At 42.2% G+C, this 22,039-nt stretch overlaps 1 protein-coding gene across 1 annotated transcript; it reads left to right on the top strand.

Moving 5' to 3' along the window:
- Positions 1-203: 203 nt before the first annotated feature.
- On the top strand, positions 204-4,834 carry RPUSD2 (RNA pseudouridine synthase domain containing 2). Its single transcript, XM_043555649.1, has 3 exons — positions 204-896; positions 2,640-2,936; positions 3,895-4,834. The coding sequence occupies exons 1-3, from the start codon at positions 219-221 to the stop codon at positions 4,627-4,629; spliced, it is 1,710 nt and encodes a 569-aa protein (XP_043411584.1). The 5' UTR covers positions 204-218; the 3' UTR covers positions 4,630-4,834.
- Positions 4,835-22,039: the final 17,205 nt, after the last annotated feature.

The raw sequence follows: 22,039 nt of genomic DNA, 5'->3' as shown, positions 1-22,039 counted from the left end.
AAGCTCCTTTCGTTTTTCCAGATCCAAGGGACTTTGAGCATATTTACGTGAATCTACACACTTCTGGTGAGTCATTCTCACTGCCTCTCAATTCAATTCACTCCCTTAGTCTCACCCACTGACTCTCAACTCACATTTCCACTCCTTCAACTCTCTCCCTCTCTCACGCCTTCTTTTCTCAGTCCCCGCCTCGGCACTTGGGCCTCGCTGATTGGCTGATGCCCGGTGACGTCCTCAGACCGCGACGCAGAACGTGGAGGCCGCGGGTCATGTGGCTGAGCGGCCGGCCGTGGCTGCCAGTTCTCGTACAAGGGTGCTTCAACCTCCGGCGTCTCATTGCTGCCAGTACGTGGGGTGGTTGTAGGGGTCCGATGGCGGAAACATCCTCAACTGGGGCCGAGGCAGCGGCCGGGCTGAAGAGTCCGGCTCAACAAAACGGAGACGTTAGTGGCGACGCGAGTGGTGAGCTGCTCTCCGGGAGCCCGAAGCCTGTGGGCCCGGGAGTGGAGCCGGCCCGGGAGGACGGGAAGCCGACCCAAGCGAGCGAGGAGCAGGCCCCAGTTGCAGCTTCAGGCTCAGGCAAGCGTAAGAAGCGACGGGACGCCACCAGAGAGCGCGTCGTGCCACCCCCGAAGAAGCGGCGGGCAGGGGTGAGCTTCGGCGATGAGCACTTTGCAGAGACCAGCTACTACTTCGAGGGCGGCCTGCGCAAAGTGCGGCCCTATTACTTTGACTTCCGGACCTACTGCAAAGGCCGCTGGGTGGGCCACAGCTTGTTGCACGTCTTCAGCACCGAATTCCGAGCTCAGCCCTTGGCCTACTACGAGGCCGCAGTCCGGGCGGGGCGCCTGCACCTCAACGAGGAGCCGGTACAGGACCTCAACATCGTGCTCAAGGTGGAGTCCTGATGGGGCCGGCTGGAAGCGGGCGAGGAAAGGGGACAGGGGTCTTTTCAGAGTAAATAGGGCTTAGTTACTGGAGTAAAATCGAGGTAATTCTGAAGCATCTTCACTTTCACCTGGAACACTCTTTTAAGAGTCCTCTTCTCTCATCCCATCTGCGCAGAAGTAGCTTCTGTGCTTCAAAACTCAGCCCATTTATCCTTTCCATCCAGGCGGCTACCTTGTTTCCAAGGGACAGAAGTTGGAATTTTCAAAGCTCCCTTTGTGCACTGCCTTGTAGCACTGGCATTGATATCTATCTTGCATTATAGATCTCTGTACAAATAGTAATAACAGAGCCTCTCTTTTATGTGTTCTTACTGTGTGCTGGCACAGAGGTAAGCATTTTATGTACTTAACATTAAATTCTAATGACAGCCTTGTGGGATAGGTATTGCCACCTCATTTTACCTGTGAGGGAACAGAACTAAAGTGAACCTCAAAGAGGTAAGACAACAGTGTCACCTCCAAACCCTGTGTTCTTATAACTACTACTTAAATTATTTATCGTAGAAGGGCGCCTGGCTGGCTCAGTGGTTAAGGCTCTGACTCTTTTTTTTTTTTTTAATGTTTTTTTTTTAACGTTTATTTATTGTTGAGAGACGGTGTGATCAGAGGAGATGGAGAGAGAGAGGGAGACCCAGAATCTGAAGCAGGCTCCAGGCTCTGAGCTGTCAGCACAGAGCCTGATGCTTGGGCTTGAACCCATGAACTGCAATATCGTGACCTGCGCTGAAGTCAGATGCTTAACCAACTAAGCCACCCAGGCATCCCAAGCCTCTGGCTATTGATTTTGGCTCAGGTCATGATCTCACAGTTCCTGAGTTGGAGCCCCAGTCAGGCTTTGCGCGACAGCGTGGAGCCTGTCTGGGATTCTCTCTCTCTCACTCTTCCTCTATCTCTCCCCGCACTTCAAAATAAATAAACTTAAAAAAAATTTTTTTTAATACTTATCATAGAGCCTGATACGGTACAGTTGTGAAATGTCAGGGATAGAGTCTAGAATCGTCTAGCCCAGTGCTTTGACCATTTAAAAGTCCATCACAGCTAAGAGCTACCAGACAGCCCTGTCAGTAACACTGACTCACCAGGTTGTAAGGGGAGACAAGACAATGGAAGCATTTGGAGATCGAGTGGTTTGAATCCCCTCTCCTATTCCTATTTGGAGAAGTACAGGTCTGGCCTAACCCTCACATTTTACAGATCACGAAACTGAGGCCCAGAGAAGTTAACTGACATGCAGTGGGCCTGTGGCAGTTCAAGTCTAAAGGCCAGATGTCTGGACTTAGATCTTGGTGTTGTTTGTTCACGGTCACAGTAAGTGATGATTTTATGGAGGTTTTTCCCCTCCATTTTAGAAAGCTTTATCTTTTTTTAAAACTTTATTTTTTAAATATAACTTTATTGTAGAGAAAATACAAATGAGCAAAACCAAAAAAAAAAAAAAAATCCATAATACCACCACCCAGAAATACCAAAACATTTTTGTGTATATCCTTCTAGTACTTCTTCAGTGCCTACTATCTGCCTGCGTGTCTATCTGTACTTTTGCAAAATACGAATACACAATGCACACTGCATTTTCTGGTTAAGGATGTGCTGTGTCCATTGTGTGTCAGTAAGGAACAGGAAGCGGTGTGTGAAGTTGATTACAGGTTGCTGGCCTCTGGGCTGATGAGTTGCCTTTGTCATTGGCAGGACAATGACTTCTTGCGGAACAGAGTGCACAGGCATGAGCCACCGGTCACAGCGGAACCTGTCCGCCTGCTGGCTGAGAATGAGGATGTGGTGGTTGTAGACAAGCCTTCTTCCATTCCTGTCCACCCTTGCGGCCGCTTCCGACACAACACTGTCATCTTCATCCTGGGCAAGGAGCACCAACTCAAGGAGCTACATCCACTGCATCGGCTGGACCGCCTTACCTCAGGTGTCCTCATGTTTGCCAAAACAGCTGCTGTCTCAGAGAGAATTCATGAGCAGGTTCGGGATCGGCAGGTGAGCTGGGCTTCTGTCTCCTGCATGCCACTTCCTGGGCTCATGAATGCTTTGTATCAGAATTGTGTCACTGAGTTCTGTTGAAGTGGCCCTTCATGTTATCTGGCCAATCTTCCTATCTTCAGGAAGGTCAACACTGAAAATGTCAAAGACAGGTTATTATCTCTTATGTTTCAAAAGATCTTTTGAGATGGCGTATATACTGCCTTTCTTGGTAGCTTGCCATTTTGAAGTTTTAAAGTGCTGACAGGCTGACCAAGGTGTTTTCCGGTTTTGTTTGTTTTTTGATGATTAAGATTTTTAAGGTTGTGGGGAGAGTCTACTTGGTAGAAAAATTCTGGATGAAGTTGGAAGAAACTTGAGAAGAGTTCAATGGTAGTGACTATAGTCTTGAGGCTTGTACTTTTGGATCTGATTGCAATACATTTATTGAGTGTTTACTGTGTACCAGGCTCAGTACCAAGTACATTAGAGTCTAACTCACTGAATCCTTGTTAACAGTCCTGTGAGATAAATGCTTTTTTTTAAAATAACTTATTTTAAGTGTATTTATTTATTTTGAGAGAGAGAAAGAGAGAGAAAGAGAGGAGGGGGAAGGGGCAGAGAGAGAGAGAGGAAGACAGAGAGAGAATCCCAAGCGGGCCCCCTGTCATCATCACGGAGCCTGACACAGGGTTCAAACTCATACCTTGAAATCATGACCTGAGACAATACCAAGAGGCAGACACTTGATTGACTGAGCCACCTAGGCACCCCAATAATCGTAGGTTTTCTAGACAAGTTAATTGGATTTAAAGAGGTTAAGTAATGTGCCTAGAATCCTGCAACTGGCAAATGGTGGAGCTGGGGTTTGAATCCTCTTCTGTCTGACACTGATGCATTTCTTGTCACTGTATTGGGTCTGAACTTCATGAATTTGGGCTTTGTGCTGACTTTCTTCTTCTTCCCTCCTATGTAGCTGGAGAAGGAGTACGTGTGCCGGGTGGAGGGGGAGTTCCCCACTGAGGAAGTGACCTGCAAGGAACCCATCTTGGTGGTATCTTACAAGGTAGGGGTGTGCCGTGTAGATACTCGGGGCAAGCCCTGTGAGACAGTATTCCAGAGACTGAGCTACAATGGTCACTCCAGTGTGGTGCGGTGCCGGCCACTCACAGGCCGCACTCACCAGATCCGAGTCCACCTCCAGTTCCTGGGACACCCCATTCTCAATGACCCCATCTACAACTCAGTTGCCTGGGGTCCATCCCGCGGCCGGGGCGGCCACATTCCCAAAACGGATGAGGAACTGCTTCGGGATCTTGTGGCAGAGCACCAGGCCAAACAGAGCCTGGATGTGCTAGATCTCTGTGAGGGCGACCTGTCCCCGGGACTAATAGACTCTACAGCTCCCTCCTCAGAGTTGGGTAAGGACCACCTAGAAGAGTTGGCTGCATCTGCCCAGAAGATGGATGGAGTGGTTGATGCAGCCCCTCAGGATCTGGACACAATGGCCTTGGCACCAGGGAAGGCAGCCGAAACTGATTTTGTGAATCAAGAGATAGACCCTCTGTGTGCAGAGTGCCGGCTGGTGCGACAGGACCCCTTGCCCCAGGACCTTGTGATGTTCCTGCATGCTCTCCGTTATAAAGGGCCTGGGTTTGAGTACTTTTCACCCATGCCTGCCTGGGCACAGGATGACTGGCAAGAAGACTGAAGGCTGTGGTCGAGGGACTGCTTCTTGAACTAGAAGACAAATGGGCCATGGAGTAGGAGCTGATCTCATGGGCTGGTACTCAGGGTTTCTACACGAGTGAGGTTGGGTTCATAAAGGATCTGCTTATACTTGCTACCTCCTTTCCTCTCCCTCTAGCTGGAGTTTGGGAGCTTGTTGGTTTGTAAATATATCCCTTTTTCTAAAACCTTGTGTGTCTTGGTTTTCTTACTTTTTTTAATGTAAAAATAACATTGTACAATTAACTATCTTAAGATAGGCAGTTCAGTGACATTTGGTACATTCACAAGGTTGTGCAACCATCACCTCTCACTTAGTTTCCAAACACTTCCCCTACGCAAAAGGAAACCCATGACTATTAAACACTCACTCCCCATTTCCCATTCCTCCCACAGCTCTGGTAACCATTAATCTCCTTTCTGTCTGTCTGGATTCGCCAATTCTGGACTTTTCATAGAAATTGAATCATACAATATGTGACCTTTTAGGTCTGTGTTCTTTTGCTTAGCATAGTGTTTTTAAGATTTGTCCAATTTATAGCATGTATCAGTACATCATTCCTTTTTTATGGCCAAATAATATTTTTCTCTTATATGGTTATACCACACTTGTGTATCCATTCATCAGTTGATGGACATTTGGGTTGTGTCCACCTTTTGGCTATTGTGAATAGTGCTGTTATGAACGTTCTTATTTATTTAATCACTACACCCAACGTGGGGCTTGAACTCAGAGCCCTGAGATCCAGCCAGGCGCCCTTCTATGTTTAACTTTTTGAGGAATCACCAACTTTTTACCCCAACAGCTGATCCATCTTACGTTCCCACTGGCAGTACACAAGGGTTTCAGTTTCTCCCCATCTTCACCAATATTTGTTGCTTTCTGTTGTTTTGATTATGGTCTGTTAGTGGGAGTGAAGTGTTCATGCATTGTGGTTTTGATTTTCATTTCCCTATTGAGCATCTCCAAGCATCTTTCCGTGTGCTTCCTGGCCATTTATGTATCTTTGGAGAAATGTCTATTCAAGTCTTCTGCCATTTTTGAATTGGGTTGTTTGTCTTTTGTTGTTGAGTTATAAGAGTTATTCATATATTCTGGATACAAGACCCTTATCAGATAAATGATTTGCAAATATTTTCTCCCATTCTGTAGGTTGTCTATACTTAGGCACAATTTATTAAGTCATTGACCATTGGGTTTGATTTTTTTAATGTTTATTTATTTAGAGAGGGAGTGCATGCACATGAACAAGGGAGGGGCAGAGGGAGGGGGAGAGACAATCCCAAGCAGGCTCTGTGTTGCCAGTGCAGAGCCCAACTCAGGGCTCAATCTCATGAACCGCGAGATCAGGACCTGAGTCGAAGTCAGCCTCTCAGATGATTGAGCCACCCAGATGCCCTTTGTAATAAGTTTTGAAATCAGGAACAGTGAGTCTTCCAACTTTTTCAAGACTGTTTTGGCTATTCAAGCCTCTTGATTTCTTACGAATTTTAAGATAAACTTTTCCATTCCTGCAAAAAGGCTAGTGGGATTTTAAAAATCAAATTTTGGGGGGTGCCTGGGTGGCTCAGTCTGTTAAGTGTCCAATTTTGGCTCAGGTCATGATCTCATGGTTCATGAGTTCGAGCCCCACATCCAGCTCTGTGCTGTCAGCACGGAGCCTGATTAGGATCCTCTGTCTTCCTTCACTCTCTGCCCCTCCCACACTGATGTCTCTGTCTTTCTCTCTCTCTCAAAAATATTTGAAAAAATTAAATCTTTATTTTGGTAAAAATTACATGACATAAAATTTACCATCCTAGCTATTTTTTAAGTGTACAGTTCAATAATGTTAATTATATTTACATTGTTGTGAAACAGATCTCCAGGACTTTTTCATCTTGCACGACTGAAACTCTATACCCTTTAAACTACAACTCCGCTCTCTTCCCTTCCTTCCAGGCTCTGGCAACCACCATTCTACTTTCTGTTTCTATGAACTTGACTATGTTAGATACCTCATATAAATGGAATCATGTAGTATTTGTCTTTTTGTGATTGGCTCATTTCATTAGCTTAATGCCCTCAAGGTTCGTCCTTGTCGTAGCTTGTGACGGGATCTCTTCCTTTTTAAGACTGTCCGTATGTACCACATTTTGTTTATCCATTCATCTGCTGATGGACACGTGGGCTGCTTCCACCTGTTAGCCTTCATAAATAATGCTGCTGTGAACAAATATCTCTTTAAGACTCTGCTTCTGGGCGCCTCAGTTAAATGTTCGACATTTGGGGCGCCTGGGTGGCTCAGTCGGTTAAGCGTCGGACTTCGGCTCAGGTCACGATCTCGTGGTCCGTGAGTTCGAGCCCCGCATCGGGCTCTGTGCTGACAGCTCAGAGCCTGGAGCCTGTTTCAGTTTCTGTGTCTCCCTCTCTCTCTGACCCTCCCCTGTTCATGCTCTGTCTCTCTCTTTCTCAAAAATAAATAAACGTTAAAAAAAAAATTTTTTTTTTTAAATGTCCGACATTTGATTTCAGCTCAGGTCATGATTTCATGGGTTTTTGGGGATCAAGCCCTGCATCAGGTTCTGGGCTGATAGTACAAAGGCTTCTTGGGATTCTCTTTCTCCCTCTCTCTGCCCCTCTCCCCCAAAATAAATAAATAAACTTTTAAAAAAGAAGACCCTGCATTCAATTCTTTTGAGTATATATCAAGAAATAGGATTGTTAGATTGTATGGTATTTCTATTTTTAATTTTTTGAGGAGCCACCATACTGTTTTCCATACTAGTTTCATCTTTTTTACAATGCTGTTAACAATGTACAAGTGTTCTAATTTCTCCACATCCTTGTCAACACTTGTTATTTTTTGTTGTTTGGGTTTTCTTTTTATGTGCGTGTGAGGTGTCATTTAATTGTAGTTTTGGTTTGCATTTCCCTGATGATTAGTGACATTGAACATCTTTTCATTTTCTTGTTGGTCTTTTGTACCTCATTTAGGAAAATGTCTATTCAAATCCTTTGTGCATTTTTCAATCAGGTTGTTTGATTTTTTGTTGTCCCTAAATTGTAGGAATTTTACGTATTCTGGATATTAACCCCTTATCAGATACATGGCTTATTTTCTCCCATTCCATAGGCTGCCTTTTATTTTATTGATTATGTCCTTTGATCCACAAAAGTTTCTTAAGTTTGATGTAGTCCCTTTTGTCTGTTTTTCCTTTTGTTGACTGTGAGGCTGATAGGAATTTGATAGGGATTGAATTGAATCTACAAATTATTTTTAATATTTTTATTTGTTTTTGAGAGAGACAGAGCACGAGCAGGGGAGGGACAGAGAGAGACACACAGAATCTGAAGCAGGCTCCAGGCTCCAAGCTGTCCGACATGGGGCTTGAACTCCTGAACTGCGAGATCATGACCTGAGCCAAAGTCAGATGCTTAACTGACTGAGCCACCCAGGTAATATTTTAGGTAATATTACCATCTTAACATTATTAAGTCTTCTAATCCATGAAAATGGAATATCTTTCCAATTTTTTAGATCTTTAATTTCTTCTGGCAATGTTTTGTCATTTCTAGTGTACAAGTCTTATACCTCCTTGGTTAAATTTACTCTCAAGCATCTTATTCTTTTTTTTAAGTTTTATTTATTTAAGTAATCTCTACACTCCATGTGGGACTCGAACTCATGACCCCAAGGTCAAGAGTCACATGCTCCTCTGACTGAACCAGCCAGGCACCTGCACTCTTTTTGATACTATTTAAAATGAACTAAAAATAATAAAATGAATAATTTTCTTAATTTTGTATTTGGATAGTTCATTGCAAGAGTATAGAATTACAACTGACTTTTGTGTTGGTTTTTTATCCTGCAACTTTGCTGAATTTATTAGCTTAATAGTTTTGTGTGTGTGGATTCTTTTTTTTTTTTTTTTTAATTTTTGATGTTTATTTATTTGACAGAGGGAGAGACAGAGACAGAGTGTGAGAGGGGGAGGGCATAGAGAGAGGGAGACACAGGATCTGAAACAGTCTCCAGGCTCTGAGCTGTTAGCACAGAGCCCAACACAGGGCTTGAACCCACGAACTGTGAGATCATGACCAGAGTCAAAGTCAGAGCTTAACTGACTGAGCCACCCAGGTGCCCAGCCCACCCCCCGCTTTTTTTTAATGTTTATTTATTTTTGAGAAATAGAGAGTACGAGCAGGGGAGGGGCAGAGAGAGAAGGAGACGGAATCTGAAGCAGGCTCCAGGCTCTGAGCTGTCAGCACAGAGCCCAACACAGGGCTTGAATTTAGGGACCACGAGATCATGACCTGAGCCGAAGTCGGACATTTAACCAACAGAGCCACCCAGGTGCTCCTGTGTGTGGATTCTTAATTGGGGGGGGGGGGGTGTATTTTTTTCATGTCATCTGGGACTAGAGATAATTTTACTTCTTCCTTTTCCAATTGGATGCCTTTTATTTCTTTTTATGTCTAATTGCTCTGGATATCTCATTGTGATTCCAGTACAATGTTGAATAGAAGTAGCAGAGCGAAAGTGGGCATTTTTGTCTTCTCCGTGGCTTAGGGGGAAAGTTTTCAGTCTTTCACCATTTATGATGTTAGCTCTGGGCTTTTCTTAAAGTCCCTTTACCATATTCAGGATGTTCTTACTGCTTATTTCTTGCCCTGGATTTCTACCTGGTCAGCCTTTTGACTTCTCTTCTGTTCAGGTGCATGTTTTCTGCTTTCTGTTCCTTTTATTATTTCTCTGTCGTGTATTTCCTATTTCTTTGGAGTACCCCTGAATTTTTGTTTTCAGTCTTCTTCAGTGTGAATGAGACAGACTCATTAACTAATCTGTAGACTTTGATAAGCACACACTAAGCAGTCACAGCGTGATGGGGAAAAACAAATAAGTTTATATTCTTTTTGTGATCCATACTGGTTGGCCACCTGTGATATGCCAAACATTATTTAATGCTGGGATAAAAAATGAATAACTAGCCCTGCCCTGGCAGAGCACACATGATGAGATGTGCAAAATACAAAGGGAACCAGTGGAGATGTGGTATAATTCTGCCTGGAAGTGCCAGCACAGGTTTCTCAGAGAAAGCATCAAATAATGAGTCAGGATTTGCCCAGTAGAGACATAAGAGAAAGATTACAGGTGGAGGGGCAATCTGAGAGAAGGCAGGCAAATTCCAGAGGGAGAGAAATAGAGGAGACATCCAAGGAGAAGGGCTTTGGGGACTTTTGGCTCTCTGGCCCCAGTGTATGTGTGGTTCACTGTCACTATTGAAGTCTTTCCATGGCTTGTATATCAACAACTCCAAACGATCAGGCACAGGGACAGCCTGGGTGAGACAAGATTTTCATGGATCTGAGTATCTGCTCAATTTTGTGAAAACCCTGTATTTCTCATGAGCCAGCCAATTCGTTTTATCACTAAGACCCTCCTTAACTCAGGACCTCTGGTTTCCTAGGACTGGCAAGAATCAGATGCCTGGGAAAACTCATTCATTCAGCAGATATTTGAGTGCTAACTGTGTGCTAGGTTTATACTGGGCTTTCTGTATATAATGATGAGTAAGATAGATGTTGTCCCTGCTCTTAGGGAGTATATAGTCTGCAGTGTACGGTCCACTGTGGGGAAGACAAACAAACAGTTAAACAGTGAGGCAAATGTTCTTTGTGGTGGGAGGAGGAAAGAGGCAGAAACTATCTTCATATCTTGTCTTTTGCCTTCTGGGGTTCTGAATGGTAGCATTTTCCATCTCAGCTCTTTAGTTCTGTACTCTTTCCCTCTCTAGTCCTGTTTATCTTATTCTCATTCTTTTAGTCAGCCTCAAAGATATTTGATGACAGGACACATGGATGGTCTTGAGAGGGTCCCTGAATCTCTTGAAATGGTATGCAAAATTTTGTATATGTGTATATTTTCCTGTTTATTTCAGCCGATCCTTCAAGTCTTCATTGTCTACTCCTAGGCATATGTGCTATTTAATTTAAATTAATTAAAATGAAATAAAATTTAATATGCAGTTATTCCATTGCACTAGCCACATACTGGGCTTTAAAGCCATTTGGTCTAGTGGCTACCATATCAGACAGCACAGATACAGAACATTTCCATCATTACACAAGTTTCTATTGAATAGCATTGCTTCAAAGGCCTTTATTGCAAATAAGAGTTCCTGGCGACAACAGTTCCACTGCAGATGCTTTAAAAACAGAGGTTGGGGCACCTGGGTGGCTCAGTCGGTTGAGGGTCCAACTTCGGCTCAGGTCATGATCTCGCAGTGTGTGAGTTCGAGCCCCGCGTTGGGCTCTTTGCTGACAGCTCAGAGCCTGGAGCCTGCTTCAGATTCTGTGTCTCCCTCTCCCTCTGCCCCTCCCCTGCTCATGCTCTGTCTCTCTCTCTCTCAAAAATAAATAAAACATTAAAAAAAAGATTTTTAAAAACAGGTGTCCATGCACACGCATGTGTTCTGCCATCTTGCACATAGCAGTAATTGGTCTCTTTGTCAAGTCAAATGCTGGGCTAAGTGCTAGAATATATAGAACCTGTGAAAAAGGTATTGCCCTAAGGAAGCTCAGGTTGAATCCAGTTGATCTTTCCTATAGTTTTTCCCCCTTGTAAAACGATATCCTTTTAGGTGCAGCTCTTCCTGACCATGGCTCCTGTCCCCGTGCTTTAATAAAATCACCTTTTTGCATCAAAAAATATATATCCTTTTAATTTTTTTAACATTTTTTAAAGTTTATTTATTTTTGAGAGAGAGAGAGCTGCAGAGGGGCAGAGACACTGGAAGATAGAAGATCCAAAGCGGGCTCTGCCCTGACAGCAGAGAGCCCCATGCAGGGCTCAAACTCATGAACCATGAGATCATGACATAAGCCAAAGTCGGATGCTTAACCGACCGAGCTACCCAGGTGCCTCCTTTTAATTTTTTAAATTTTTTCATTTATGTTTTTTACTTTAGAGAGAGAGTGTGTGAACTGGGGAGAGGGGCAGAGGGAGAGAGAGGGAATCTGAAGCAGGCTCCATGATCAGTGCAGAGCCCAGTGCAGGGCTCCATCCCACGACCCTGGGATCATGACCTGAACTGAAATCAGGAGTCCACAGTTCAACTGAATAAGCCACACAGGCACCCCATAATACCCTTTTTAGAAATTTAACTCTTAGTATAGCCTCCCTCTCTTCACCCCTACTCTCGAGGTTACCACTCTTAATAATTAAGTGGTCTCTTCCTGTTTTCTATTTATAGATGCATAAATGTTTATGTAATTTTTTTTTAATAAAAATAGGATCATGCCATACAAATTGTTCTGCAACATGCTTTTCTGGAACATCTTTTTTTTTTTTTTTAATGTTTATTTATTTTTGAGACAGAGAGAGACAAAGCATGAACGGGGGAGGGCCAGAGAGAGAGGGAGACACAGAATCTGAAACAGGCTCCAGGCTCTGAGCTGTCAGCACAGAGCCCGACGCGGGGCTCGAACTCACGGACCGCGAGATCATGACCTGGGCCGAAGTCGGCCACTTAACCGACTGAGCCACCCAGGTGCCCCATGGAACATCTTTTTTAATAGCTTCATTGCATCACATTGTGTGACTACACTATAATTTCAACCATCCCCTATTGGTGGAATTTTAGGTGTTTGCAATTTTTCATTATTATAAACTGTAGTGAACATCCTTACATCTGTTTGTAGTTGTACCAGTGTTTCTGTAGAATACATTTTTAGTGTAATATGAGGTTGATAGCTTTAAATATTCATTGATAGGTAATATCAAACTGCCTCCAAAAAAGATTATACCAGTTTGCATTCCTTCCAGTAAACAGTGTGAGAGGCAGAAGCAGGTGAATGCAGTGACTAAAACAGCTGGTCTGGCAGCTGCATTTTCAAGGTTGGCTTTAGTTCCAACTGTGGATTGGAACCAAGGGTTTCCTGGAATGTCTGAATCTCTCAATGAATGACCTAGATTTGCTTGGGTCAGCCTTTTCTCCCAAAGAGAAAATGGGCTCATTTTATAGCCTCTTTGGCCTTTGGATCACTGGTACCCAAGACTGAGGATTTTGTAGAACATAGAATTATTGAAAACCAAAAGCAGAGCAGCCTAAGGAATATGACCAGGTTTTAAATGGATAAGTTTACAGTCAGAGATATCATCACCAAAGCACTCATTCTGCTTAGAACACTTGCTTTGTGGGACACCTGGGTGGCTCAGTTTGTTGAAGGTCTGACTTTGGCTCAGGTCATGATCTCCCAGTTGGTGAATTTGAGCCCCACATTGGGTTCATTGCTGTCAGTGCAGAGCCCGCTTCAGAGCCTCTTCTGCCCCTCCCCCACTTGTGCGTGCTCTCTCACTCTCTCTCCCAAAAATAAACATTAAAAAAAGAACACTTACACTGAAAAATATAGAAAGCTTATGAAAGAAATTGAAGAAGATACAAAAAAATAGAAAAATATTCCATGCTCATGGATTGAAAGAACAAATATTGTTAAAATGTTGATACTACCCAAAGCAATCTACGTATTCAATGCCATCCCTATCAAAATAACACCAGCATTCTTCACAGAGCTAGAACAAACAATCCTAAAATTTGTATGGAACCAGAAAAGACCCTGAATAGCCAAAGCAATTCTGAAAAAGAAAATCAAAGCTGGAGGCATCACAATTCCAGACTTCAAGATGTATTGCAAAGCTGTAATCATCAAGACACAAAAACAGTGACACAAAAACAGACTAGTTTTTTGGAACAATGGAACAGAATAGAGAACCCAGAAATGGACCCACAAACATATGGCCAACTAATCTTTGACAGAGCAGGAAAGAATATCCAATGGAATAAAGACAGTCTCTTCAGGAAATAGTGTTGGGAAAACTGGATGGCAACATATGGAAGATTGAACCTGGACCACTTTTCTACACCATACACAAAAATAAACTCAAAATGGATAAAAGACCTAAATGTAAGACAGGAAGTCCTCAAAATCCTAGAGGAGAAAGCAGGCAAAAACCTCTTTGACCTTGCAAGCAGTAACTTCTTACTCAACATGTCTCCAGAGGCAAAGGAAACAAAAGCAAAAATGAACACATCAAGAGAAAAAGCTTCTGCATGGCTAAGGAAACAATCAGCAAAACTAAAAGGCAACCAACAGAATGGGAGAAGATATTTGCAAATGACATTATCAGATAAAGGGTTAGTATCCAAAATCTATAAAGAACTTATCAAACTCAACACCCAAGAAAACAAATAATCCAGTGAAGAAATGGGCAAAACACAAATAGACACTTTTCCAAAGAAGACATCCAGATGGCTAACAGACACATGAAAAATTCTCAACATCACTCATCATCAAGGAAATACAAATGATACCACAATGATACCACCTCACACCAGTCAGAATGGCTAAGATTAACAACTCAGGTGAGAATGTGAAGAAAGAGGAACCCTTTTGCACTTCTGGTGGGAATGCAAACTGGTGCAGCCAATCTGGAAAACAGTATGGAGGTTCCTCAAAATATTAAAAATAGAACTACCCTACGACCCAGCAATTGCACTACTAGGTATTTATCCAAGGGATACAGGTGTGCTGTTTCAAAGGGGCACATGCACTATTGACAATAGTTTATAGTAGCACTATCGACAATAGCCGAAGTATGGAAAGAGCCCAAATACCCATTGACAGATGAATGGGTAAAGAAGATGTGGTATAAATATTCAATGGAGTGTTACTCAGCAATCAAAAAGAGTGAAATCTTGCCATTTGCAACTGTGTGGATGGAACTAGAGGGTATTACACTAAGTGAAATTAGTCAGAGAAAGACAAATATCATATGACTTCACTCGTGGAATTTAAGGTACAAAACAGATGAACATAAGGGAAGGGAAGCAAAAATAAGATAAAACAAGGAGGAGAACAAAACATAAGAGACTCAAATACAGAGAACAAACTGAGGGTTGCTGGAGGGATTGTGGGAGGGGGGATGAGCTAAATGGGTTAGTGGCATTAAGGAAGACCCATGTTGGGATGAGCCCTCGGTGTTACATGTAGGGGATGAATCACTGGATTCTACTCCTGAAATCATTATTGCACTGTATGCTAACTAACTTGGATGTTTAAAAATTAAAAATTAAAAAGAACACTTGCTTTGTACATAGTAAACAATATTCTCTATGCTTATGATTATTGTTTTCTTCCCCTCCCAATCCTCTGGGTACTCTCTTCCTTTCATTTGAAGCTTGTCCAAATTTACAAAACTGCAACATTTTTATCAGCTATTAACCACACCAAACTGTTAAGAATTGCCTAGTAAAGTTGAACATGCACATAATTAATGATTCCACTTCTACTTATGTAACCAGAGAAACATTTGCACACGTACCACAGGAGACATGTGTGGGAATATTCACAGCAGCATTCTTGTAATAGCAAAAAACTGGAGACAACCAAAATACCTATCCATAAGAGAATGGATATCTAATTGTATATTCAGACAATTGTATATTTAGGAACAGTGAAAGTGAATGAACTATATGGATAAAATAATGTTGGATGGAAGAAGTCACAGATAAATGAATATAATATGATTCCATTTATATAAAATTCAAAAACAAGTAAGACAAATTTTTAGGGATATATACATGTATATTTGCTTAAGAAAAGCAAGAGCATGATTAACACCAAATTTAGTAGTTATCTCTGGTGGGAGGATTCCAGCAGGGAGGGGCACACAGTAAGCTTCAAAGGCGCTGTTAATGTTCTGCTTCTTAAGCTGGGTCATGTTAACATGGCATTGGTTTTATTATTGTTCCTTTAAATTGAATACACAGTATTTTACGTATATATGTATTGCGTCACTGTATAATATCTTTCAAAATAAAAAATATAAAAAATGTTAGTAAAATACTTCTTTTTGTCTCTTTGTTTAACCTTTGGTTATCTCTGAAATAGTGACCCTCCTCTTTTAGTCCCCCACCACTTAACTCCTAAGGTCTATTTGACCTCTGTGTAGCTGGTGGTACCACTCCCACATGCCTAGGCCATCGGACACTTTCACCAGGGGTAGAAAGCAAACTCTATATGTCTGGTATTTGAGAGAATATGAAAAGGAATATATAATAATTTGTGAAAGTGACCACTTTAATATGCCTTAGCAGATTCAAACACTGCTCTTTATCATAAAAGAACAGGGATCTAAAAGCAGTTTATGGCTTTTGTGTTCTAGATCTGGCATACTTTCAGACATAAAGAGAGCTCTGTGCCTTGCATTTCCTAACACTTCAAATCATGGCATCTTAGACACAGATTCTTGAAAATACTTCACTAATTCAAGAAAATAATAAATGATACAATTTTTCTGGTTCTTTTTTCCTATAAACTTTCTAACATTCTAAATGTTGAAGTTAAGGTAGGTTGAGAATTTAAAGAGAATAGCTTTGTATCTGATCCTAAGTGCTAAGTTTTCCAGAATCAAAATCAAGGCAAAATTGTAACGATTAAGAATTTTACAAGCCAAGGAATGCCAAGAATTGCCAGCAAACCACCAGAAGCTAGGAAAATATCGTGGAACAGATTCACCCTCACAGCCCTGTTGGCACCTTGATTTCAGACTTGTAGTCTCCAAAACTACAAGACAATTCTGTTTAGCCCATGATGCTGAAACAACGGCTGCCTCTGTTACTTGTTAGGTTACACAAAAAATGACTGCTGACAGTCATTGAAGGGAGACTTTATTGGCAATGATCCTTTCAGTAAGTACACAGAAACCATTGTCAAGGATCCATTTCAACTTTTTAAAAAAGATTTTCTTATTCATTCATTCATTCATTCATTCATATTGAGAGAGACAGGGCACAAGTGTGTGAAGGGCAGACAGAGAGAGAGGGAGAGAGAGGGAGAGAGAGGGAGAGAGAGAGAGAGAGAGAGAGAGAGAGAGAGAGAGAAGCAGGGCTCACCTGAAGCAGGGCTCATGCTCACCCAATGCAGGGTTCAAATTCACCAACAGTGAGATCATAACCTGAGCCAAAGTCAGATGCTTAACCAACTGAACCACCCAGGTGCCAAGATTTTATTTCTAGTCTCTACATACATTGTGGGGCTCAAAAACTCACAGCCCTGAGATCAAGAGTCTCATGCTCCACCAACTGAGCCAGCCAGGCACCCCTCAACTTTTTAAAAGTTAGAAAAAAAGTTCTTTTTTTTTTTTAAACTTTATTTATTTTTGAGACAAAGAGAGACAGAACATGAATGGGGGAGGGTCAGAGAGAGGGAAACACAGAATCTGAAACAGGCTCCAGGCTCTGAGCTGTCAGCACAGAGCCCAATGCGGGGCTCGAACTCATGGACCGGGAGATCGTAACCTGAGCCAAAGTCGGTTGCTTAACTGAGCCATCCAGGTGCCCCAAAAAGCTTCTTTTTTCACATTCATATGTAGTTTCTCTGCCATTCAAGAATTTAAAAATCAGAATTCTAAATCCATAGCTATATTAGTTATCAACAGAAAGTTGATAATTGAGATGACTTTGTCTCTCTTAATAGTCCATTTTAATCACTCAGTATGCTGTCATAATTCAGAACAAGTGCAGCCTTCATTTGTCCATCAGTAACACTTCTAAATATTTACTAAAGGAACTGATAAAGATAAATCAAAACATTTAGATAAGAATTTCAAGAAAATCAGGGCGCCTTGGTGTCTTAGTTGGTTGATAGTCTGACTGTTGGTTTCAGCTCAGGTCTTAATCTCAGAGTCGTGAGTTCAAGCCCCACATCAGGCTCTGCGCTGGGCCTGAAGCCTACTGAAAAAAAAAACAAAAAAAGAATTTCAAGAAAATCAGAATCTTTGGGGCGACTGGGTGGCTCAGTCGGTTAAGCGTCCAACTTTGGCTCAGGTCCGATCTCACAGTTTGTGAGTTTGAGCCCCGCACCCGGCTCTGTGCTGATAGTTCAGAGCCTGGAGCCTGCTTCATTCAGATTCTGTGTCTCCCTCTCTTTCTCTGTGACCCTCTCTTACTCATACTCTGTCCCTTTCTCTCTCTGTCAATAAATAAATTAATTAATTAATTAAAAAAATTTTAAAAAGAAAAGAAAATCTGAATCTTTGAAAAAGCCAAAGGGAAAAAAATGCTCAAAATCAATGACCCAAAGAGAAACAAAAAACTTAATGCCCCAGGGGCATGTGCCTGGGTGATTAAGTTGGTTAAGCATCTGACTCTTGATTTTGGCTCAGATCATGATCTCTGCACTGACAGTGAGGAGCCTGCTTGGGATTCTCTCTCTTTCTTTTTCTCTCTCTCTCAAAATAAATAAATAAACTTTTAAAAATCTTAACAAAAAAACAAAAAGTAACTTACTGCCCTATAGTATCACAATTAAAAAAACAATGATTGCTCCTGTTGCTAACTCCATGGAGTCATTGGTCACATTCCCAGGTCTTGCTTTCGTCCATTAACTTGCACTTTTAGAGTTGGATTTGATCCAATTTTACTACTTTCTGGAAGATTTCGTATGGAAATGTAGAAATTTAGAAATCTGGAGGTGCCTGGGTAGCCCAGTCAATTAGGCTTCCACCTTTGGCTCAGGTCATGATCTCATGGTTCCTGAGTTTGAGATCTCATGGTTCCTGAGGTCGAGCCCCAGGTTGGGCTCTCTGTTGTCAGCACAGAACCCACTTTGGATCCTCTGTCCTCCGTCTGCTTCCCTCTCTCCATCCCTCCGCGGCTCACACATGCACACTCTCCCTCTCTCCCTTTCTCTCTCAAAAATAAATAAACATTAAGAAATTTTTTAGAAATCTGGAGCATTGTTCCTCTTCAATGTGATGGGAAGGAAAGGTGTAACTGGTTGTTGTTTGCTAATTATCCATAGCTACCTCCGCAGAAGACACAAAGCAAGGGGATAGAGCAAGTGTTGTTCCCCTAGTCTATTGGCATTTATTCATGTTGTCCTTCCTAAGCAAGGTTACTATAAACTGAGTTTTATCATCAGGTTACTAAAAACTTTCAGTTTTTGCTCTATTAATCTTCCATATGAAAACATTATTTAGTTTTCAACTCAGGAGACATTCCCAGAAGCTGTTATAGCAAGAGGGATGTTTTCACATAATAGCATGCAGCTCAGGGAATTATTTGAGCAAAGAAAAATGTTTCTGGTTGGTGTTGCAGGCACAGAGAATACCTAGATTCACTCTCGAACTTCTTCAGGCCTTGTCATGACTGTTTTCCTATAACTGGTTCTCCAGTGAGACCATACTTCCTAATGGTGAGGAACAGACTAAACTCACTTCTGTCATTGCCTGGCTCTCCAAACCAATCTTTGTGAGCCCTGCAGCTCAAGGTCTGGGTTTTCCTTGCAAGAGTTAATAAAGTGGAGGCACACCAAAAAAAAACCTTTTTTTTTCATTTGGTTTCAGTTCTTCCTTCAAAGCTCTGTCCTGTCACCAACTAAACACCGGACAGTTCTTCCCAGAGCACCTCATTCTTGAAGAGAGTGGGTTTTCCTGAAACTGGATTTGGAGAATGAAGACCCACTCCCTGGCACTGAAAAGTAAAAGAGCTGAAATATCTTGGCAGTGCTTTTGACTGTGCAATGATTTTTTTTCTCTTGTGTTCTTCCAGCGGTTGAGGAGTCCTGCAATAGTTCAGGATAGGCCTCGTGAAGAAGAACCCCGGTGTTGATAGAGAATGGTCTCCCTGACCTGTGGTGTATTGACAAATTTCTGGGAGTGATGGGGGGATCTTTCCAAAGGTAGGAGGCATTCCTGCAGAAGTCCCTTGTCCAAGTCTTGCGGTTGCAGTTGCGCCAGTAGATGGCGCCTCTAACTCTTTTACTGATGTACTACATATTTATTTTTCCGTTGCTAACCCAAGGTCCACCCGCCCCCCTCCCCGCCCTTCTCAGCGCCCATCGTGGCCCTTTAAATAATCTGGGACGTTTTTGATTCTTTTGATTCTCTTAGAGAAAGTTAAAATAGGCACAGTTCTTACAGGTCAAGAGATTATAGAAAATGCAAAAACTGGGATTGTCATGGCGAGGATCCCTGCAATTTCATATGAAAGAAACCACAATGAACTAAGCATGAAAACAGGTAAAGAACTGAAGACTGGAAAAGGGAGCCTCCACTCACATTTTTTTTTTTCTCCAGACACTTTCAGTGCCTTGTATTATCAGGATTTCTACAGCTGAAGATTTTCCTTTGGGAAAGCAATCCGCTTGCTTTTGATTTGTACAGACTGGACTCATGAATAGACTATCAGTTTTCCATAGGCACTGGTCACTGCCAGAAGCAGGCAGAACTCAGAGAAATGATGCAGGCTTGCCAATCTTTAGAGAGGTTGCAGTCCTAATGGGCAATTTAAAAAGTGTCTGGCAAGTCCTGGGGGAAACCCAGGGAGTTACAGTAGCAACTAGTAGGAGTGCAAAGGCCCGACAGCAAGAGAGAGAGCACAGGGTCCAGTTGCAGGGAATCCAAGAAGGAGCTGCAGGTTGCAGGGCAAGGGGGAGGCTGGTTGATGTGGATGATGTCTAAGCTGAGATCTGAAGGAGGAGCAGGAGCCAGCCAGGCAGGGGTGAATTGGAAGGAGGTACAGGGGAGTAGGAACATGTTCCAGGGAGAGGAGTGGGAACAGCATCTGTGTAGAGAGAGAAAGGCCTAGTTCAGGTTAAGGTCAGTATCTTCACGGTGTTTTAGAAAAGTCTGCTCAGAGATTCTTACCCCTTTTTGTGACATAGACCCCTTTGGCAGTCTGCTGAAGTCGTTGGGTCCCTTCTCAGAATATTGTTTTTAAATGCATAAAATTAAGTTTGTTGGAATTCAAAGGCAACAGTTCTGTTGGAATACAATTATCAAAATATTTTTAAAATCTGTGTTACAATAATATAATAATGTATGTACCTTCAGGAATGTGTAACATTACAAGATGTATTGGCAAGTGTAATAACTATTATTTTGAAATAGTTATGAGCATGTAAGGGGATATAAAAATTTATTAAAACATCTGTGATTTCTCTTGGTAACAAAATCACAGGCAACGTTAATATTACTGTAGTTTGTTGCTTATCTTTACTGAAGGCAGTGCTTTCAATGATAGATTAGTGAAAATAAAGATGTATTTTTTCCTCCAACCAAATAACCAATTGAATTCTATCCATAGACACTTTATGAGTGTGTGGAAATCAGACTGAAAACCTTTCTTAACAGCAGGGTGGTGAATGGATTGAAAGAGCAAGACTGAAGACAGTTGCTGGGGTGAGCCAAAGCCCTCAACTGAGGGAGGCATCAACATTCCCAAGGGATTTGGATTTAAGGACGGAGGAACCAGTGGTGCCAGCAGAGCAGGGGCTTCTGCCTTCCACTCTCAGTGCTGCAAACGTTTCGGAAGCACCAGCCAGGTGCCAGGTTCTGTCACATTATGCAGCGTGCTCAGCCTTGTGTGAGAGAGAACATGTAAATCATTTCTGCAAGGGATTAATGAGCACTAAATACTAATCTCTGTCATGGTATTGGATGCTGATTAAGACCCACCGGAGTTCGACAGACTTGGGTTACACTGCCCTTTGTTACACAGTTACAGAAGCTGTATAGCCTCCGACAAACTTATCTTTCAGTGTACTCATCTGTAAAAAGGAGTAATAAAAATGTCTATCATGATCATAGGGTTATGATGAGTTAAAGTGATGTAATTCATTGTGGCGCCTGTAGATAATAAATAGAGGATAAACAAAGGCTAAATATGAGTTGAATAAGTCTGCCTGATGACCTTTGAAGAGGAGAACCCCTCTATTCTTTTTCTCTCCCCTGTGCCTCCCTCTCAGCTTAAATCTGAGAGAGAGTTTAACACTTTCTTCTCTGGGAAGGTAGCCGTGTTTCAGGTCTTCACTCTCTGGCTTCTAGATACTGCCAAGGTTCCACATGTTGTCAACATCTTTTTAATGTTTCCCAGTGTATACTTCTCTTGAGCACATGCAGCCTGCTGGGAGCTGGAAGAGAATCTTCAACACTGTGCCTCCAAGTGGCTTTTGCAGTGAAACCTGGTATTTCATAGCAAGGACAGGTATTAAAAACCTTGGGGTAAGAGTTTATAGCAATTAAACTCCCTCACTCAGAAGCTAGGTTAATTAAGACGGAGCAGATCAGCATTGGAATATATAGGGATGGCAATAACGGTAGAATTCTATGCACTGTTGCTTGTTTCATATAAAAAGAAACTAAATCAAGCACACATGTGTTCTGGAATGTTTCTTTCCCTGTCTTCTTTATCTGTGAGGTTAGAGTGCTCCAAAAGACAGCTTTTGGCCAAGCCTGACGTTGGTGACGCCAGAATAAATTGACTAGTAAATCCGTAACTGGAATTATCAACTATTTTCACTTGCATTAATTTACGTCAGTCCGAGGCAAAAAAAAAAAAACTACATC

This window comes from Prionailurus bengalensis, chromosome B3 (assembly GCF_016509475.1).
Source record: "Prionailurus bengalensis isolate Pbe53 chromosome B3, Fcat_Pben_1.1_paternal_pri, whole genome shotgun sequence".
Classification (NCBI taxonomy): Eukaryota; Metazoa; Chordata; class Mammalia; order Carnivora; family Felidae; genus Prionailurus; species Prionailurus bengalensis.
Note: the sequence above shows the minus strand (reverse complement) of the source record. Positions and strands in the feature narration are given on the sequence as shown.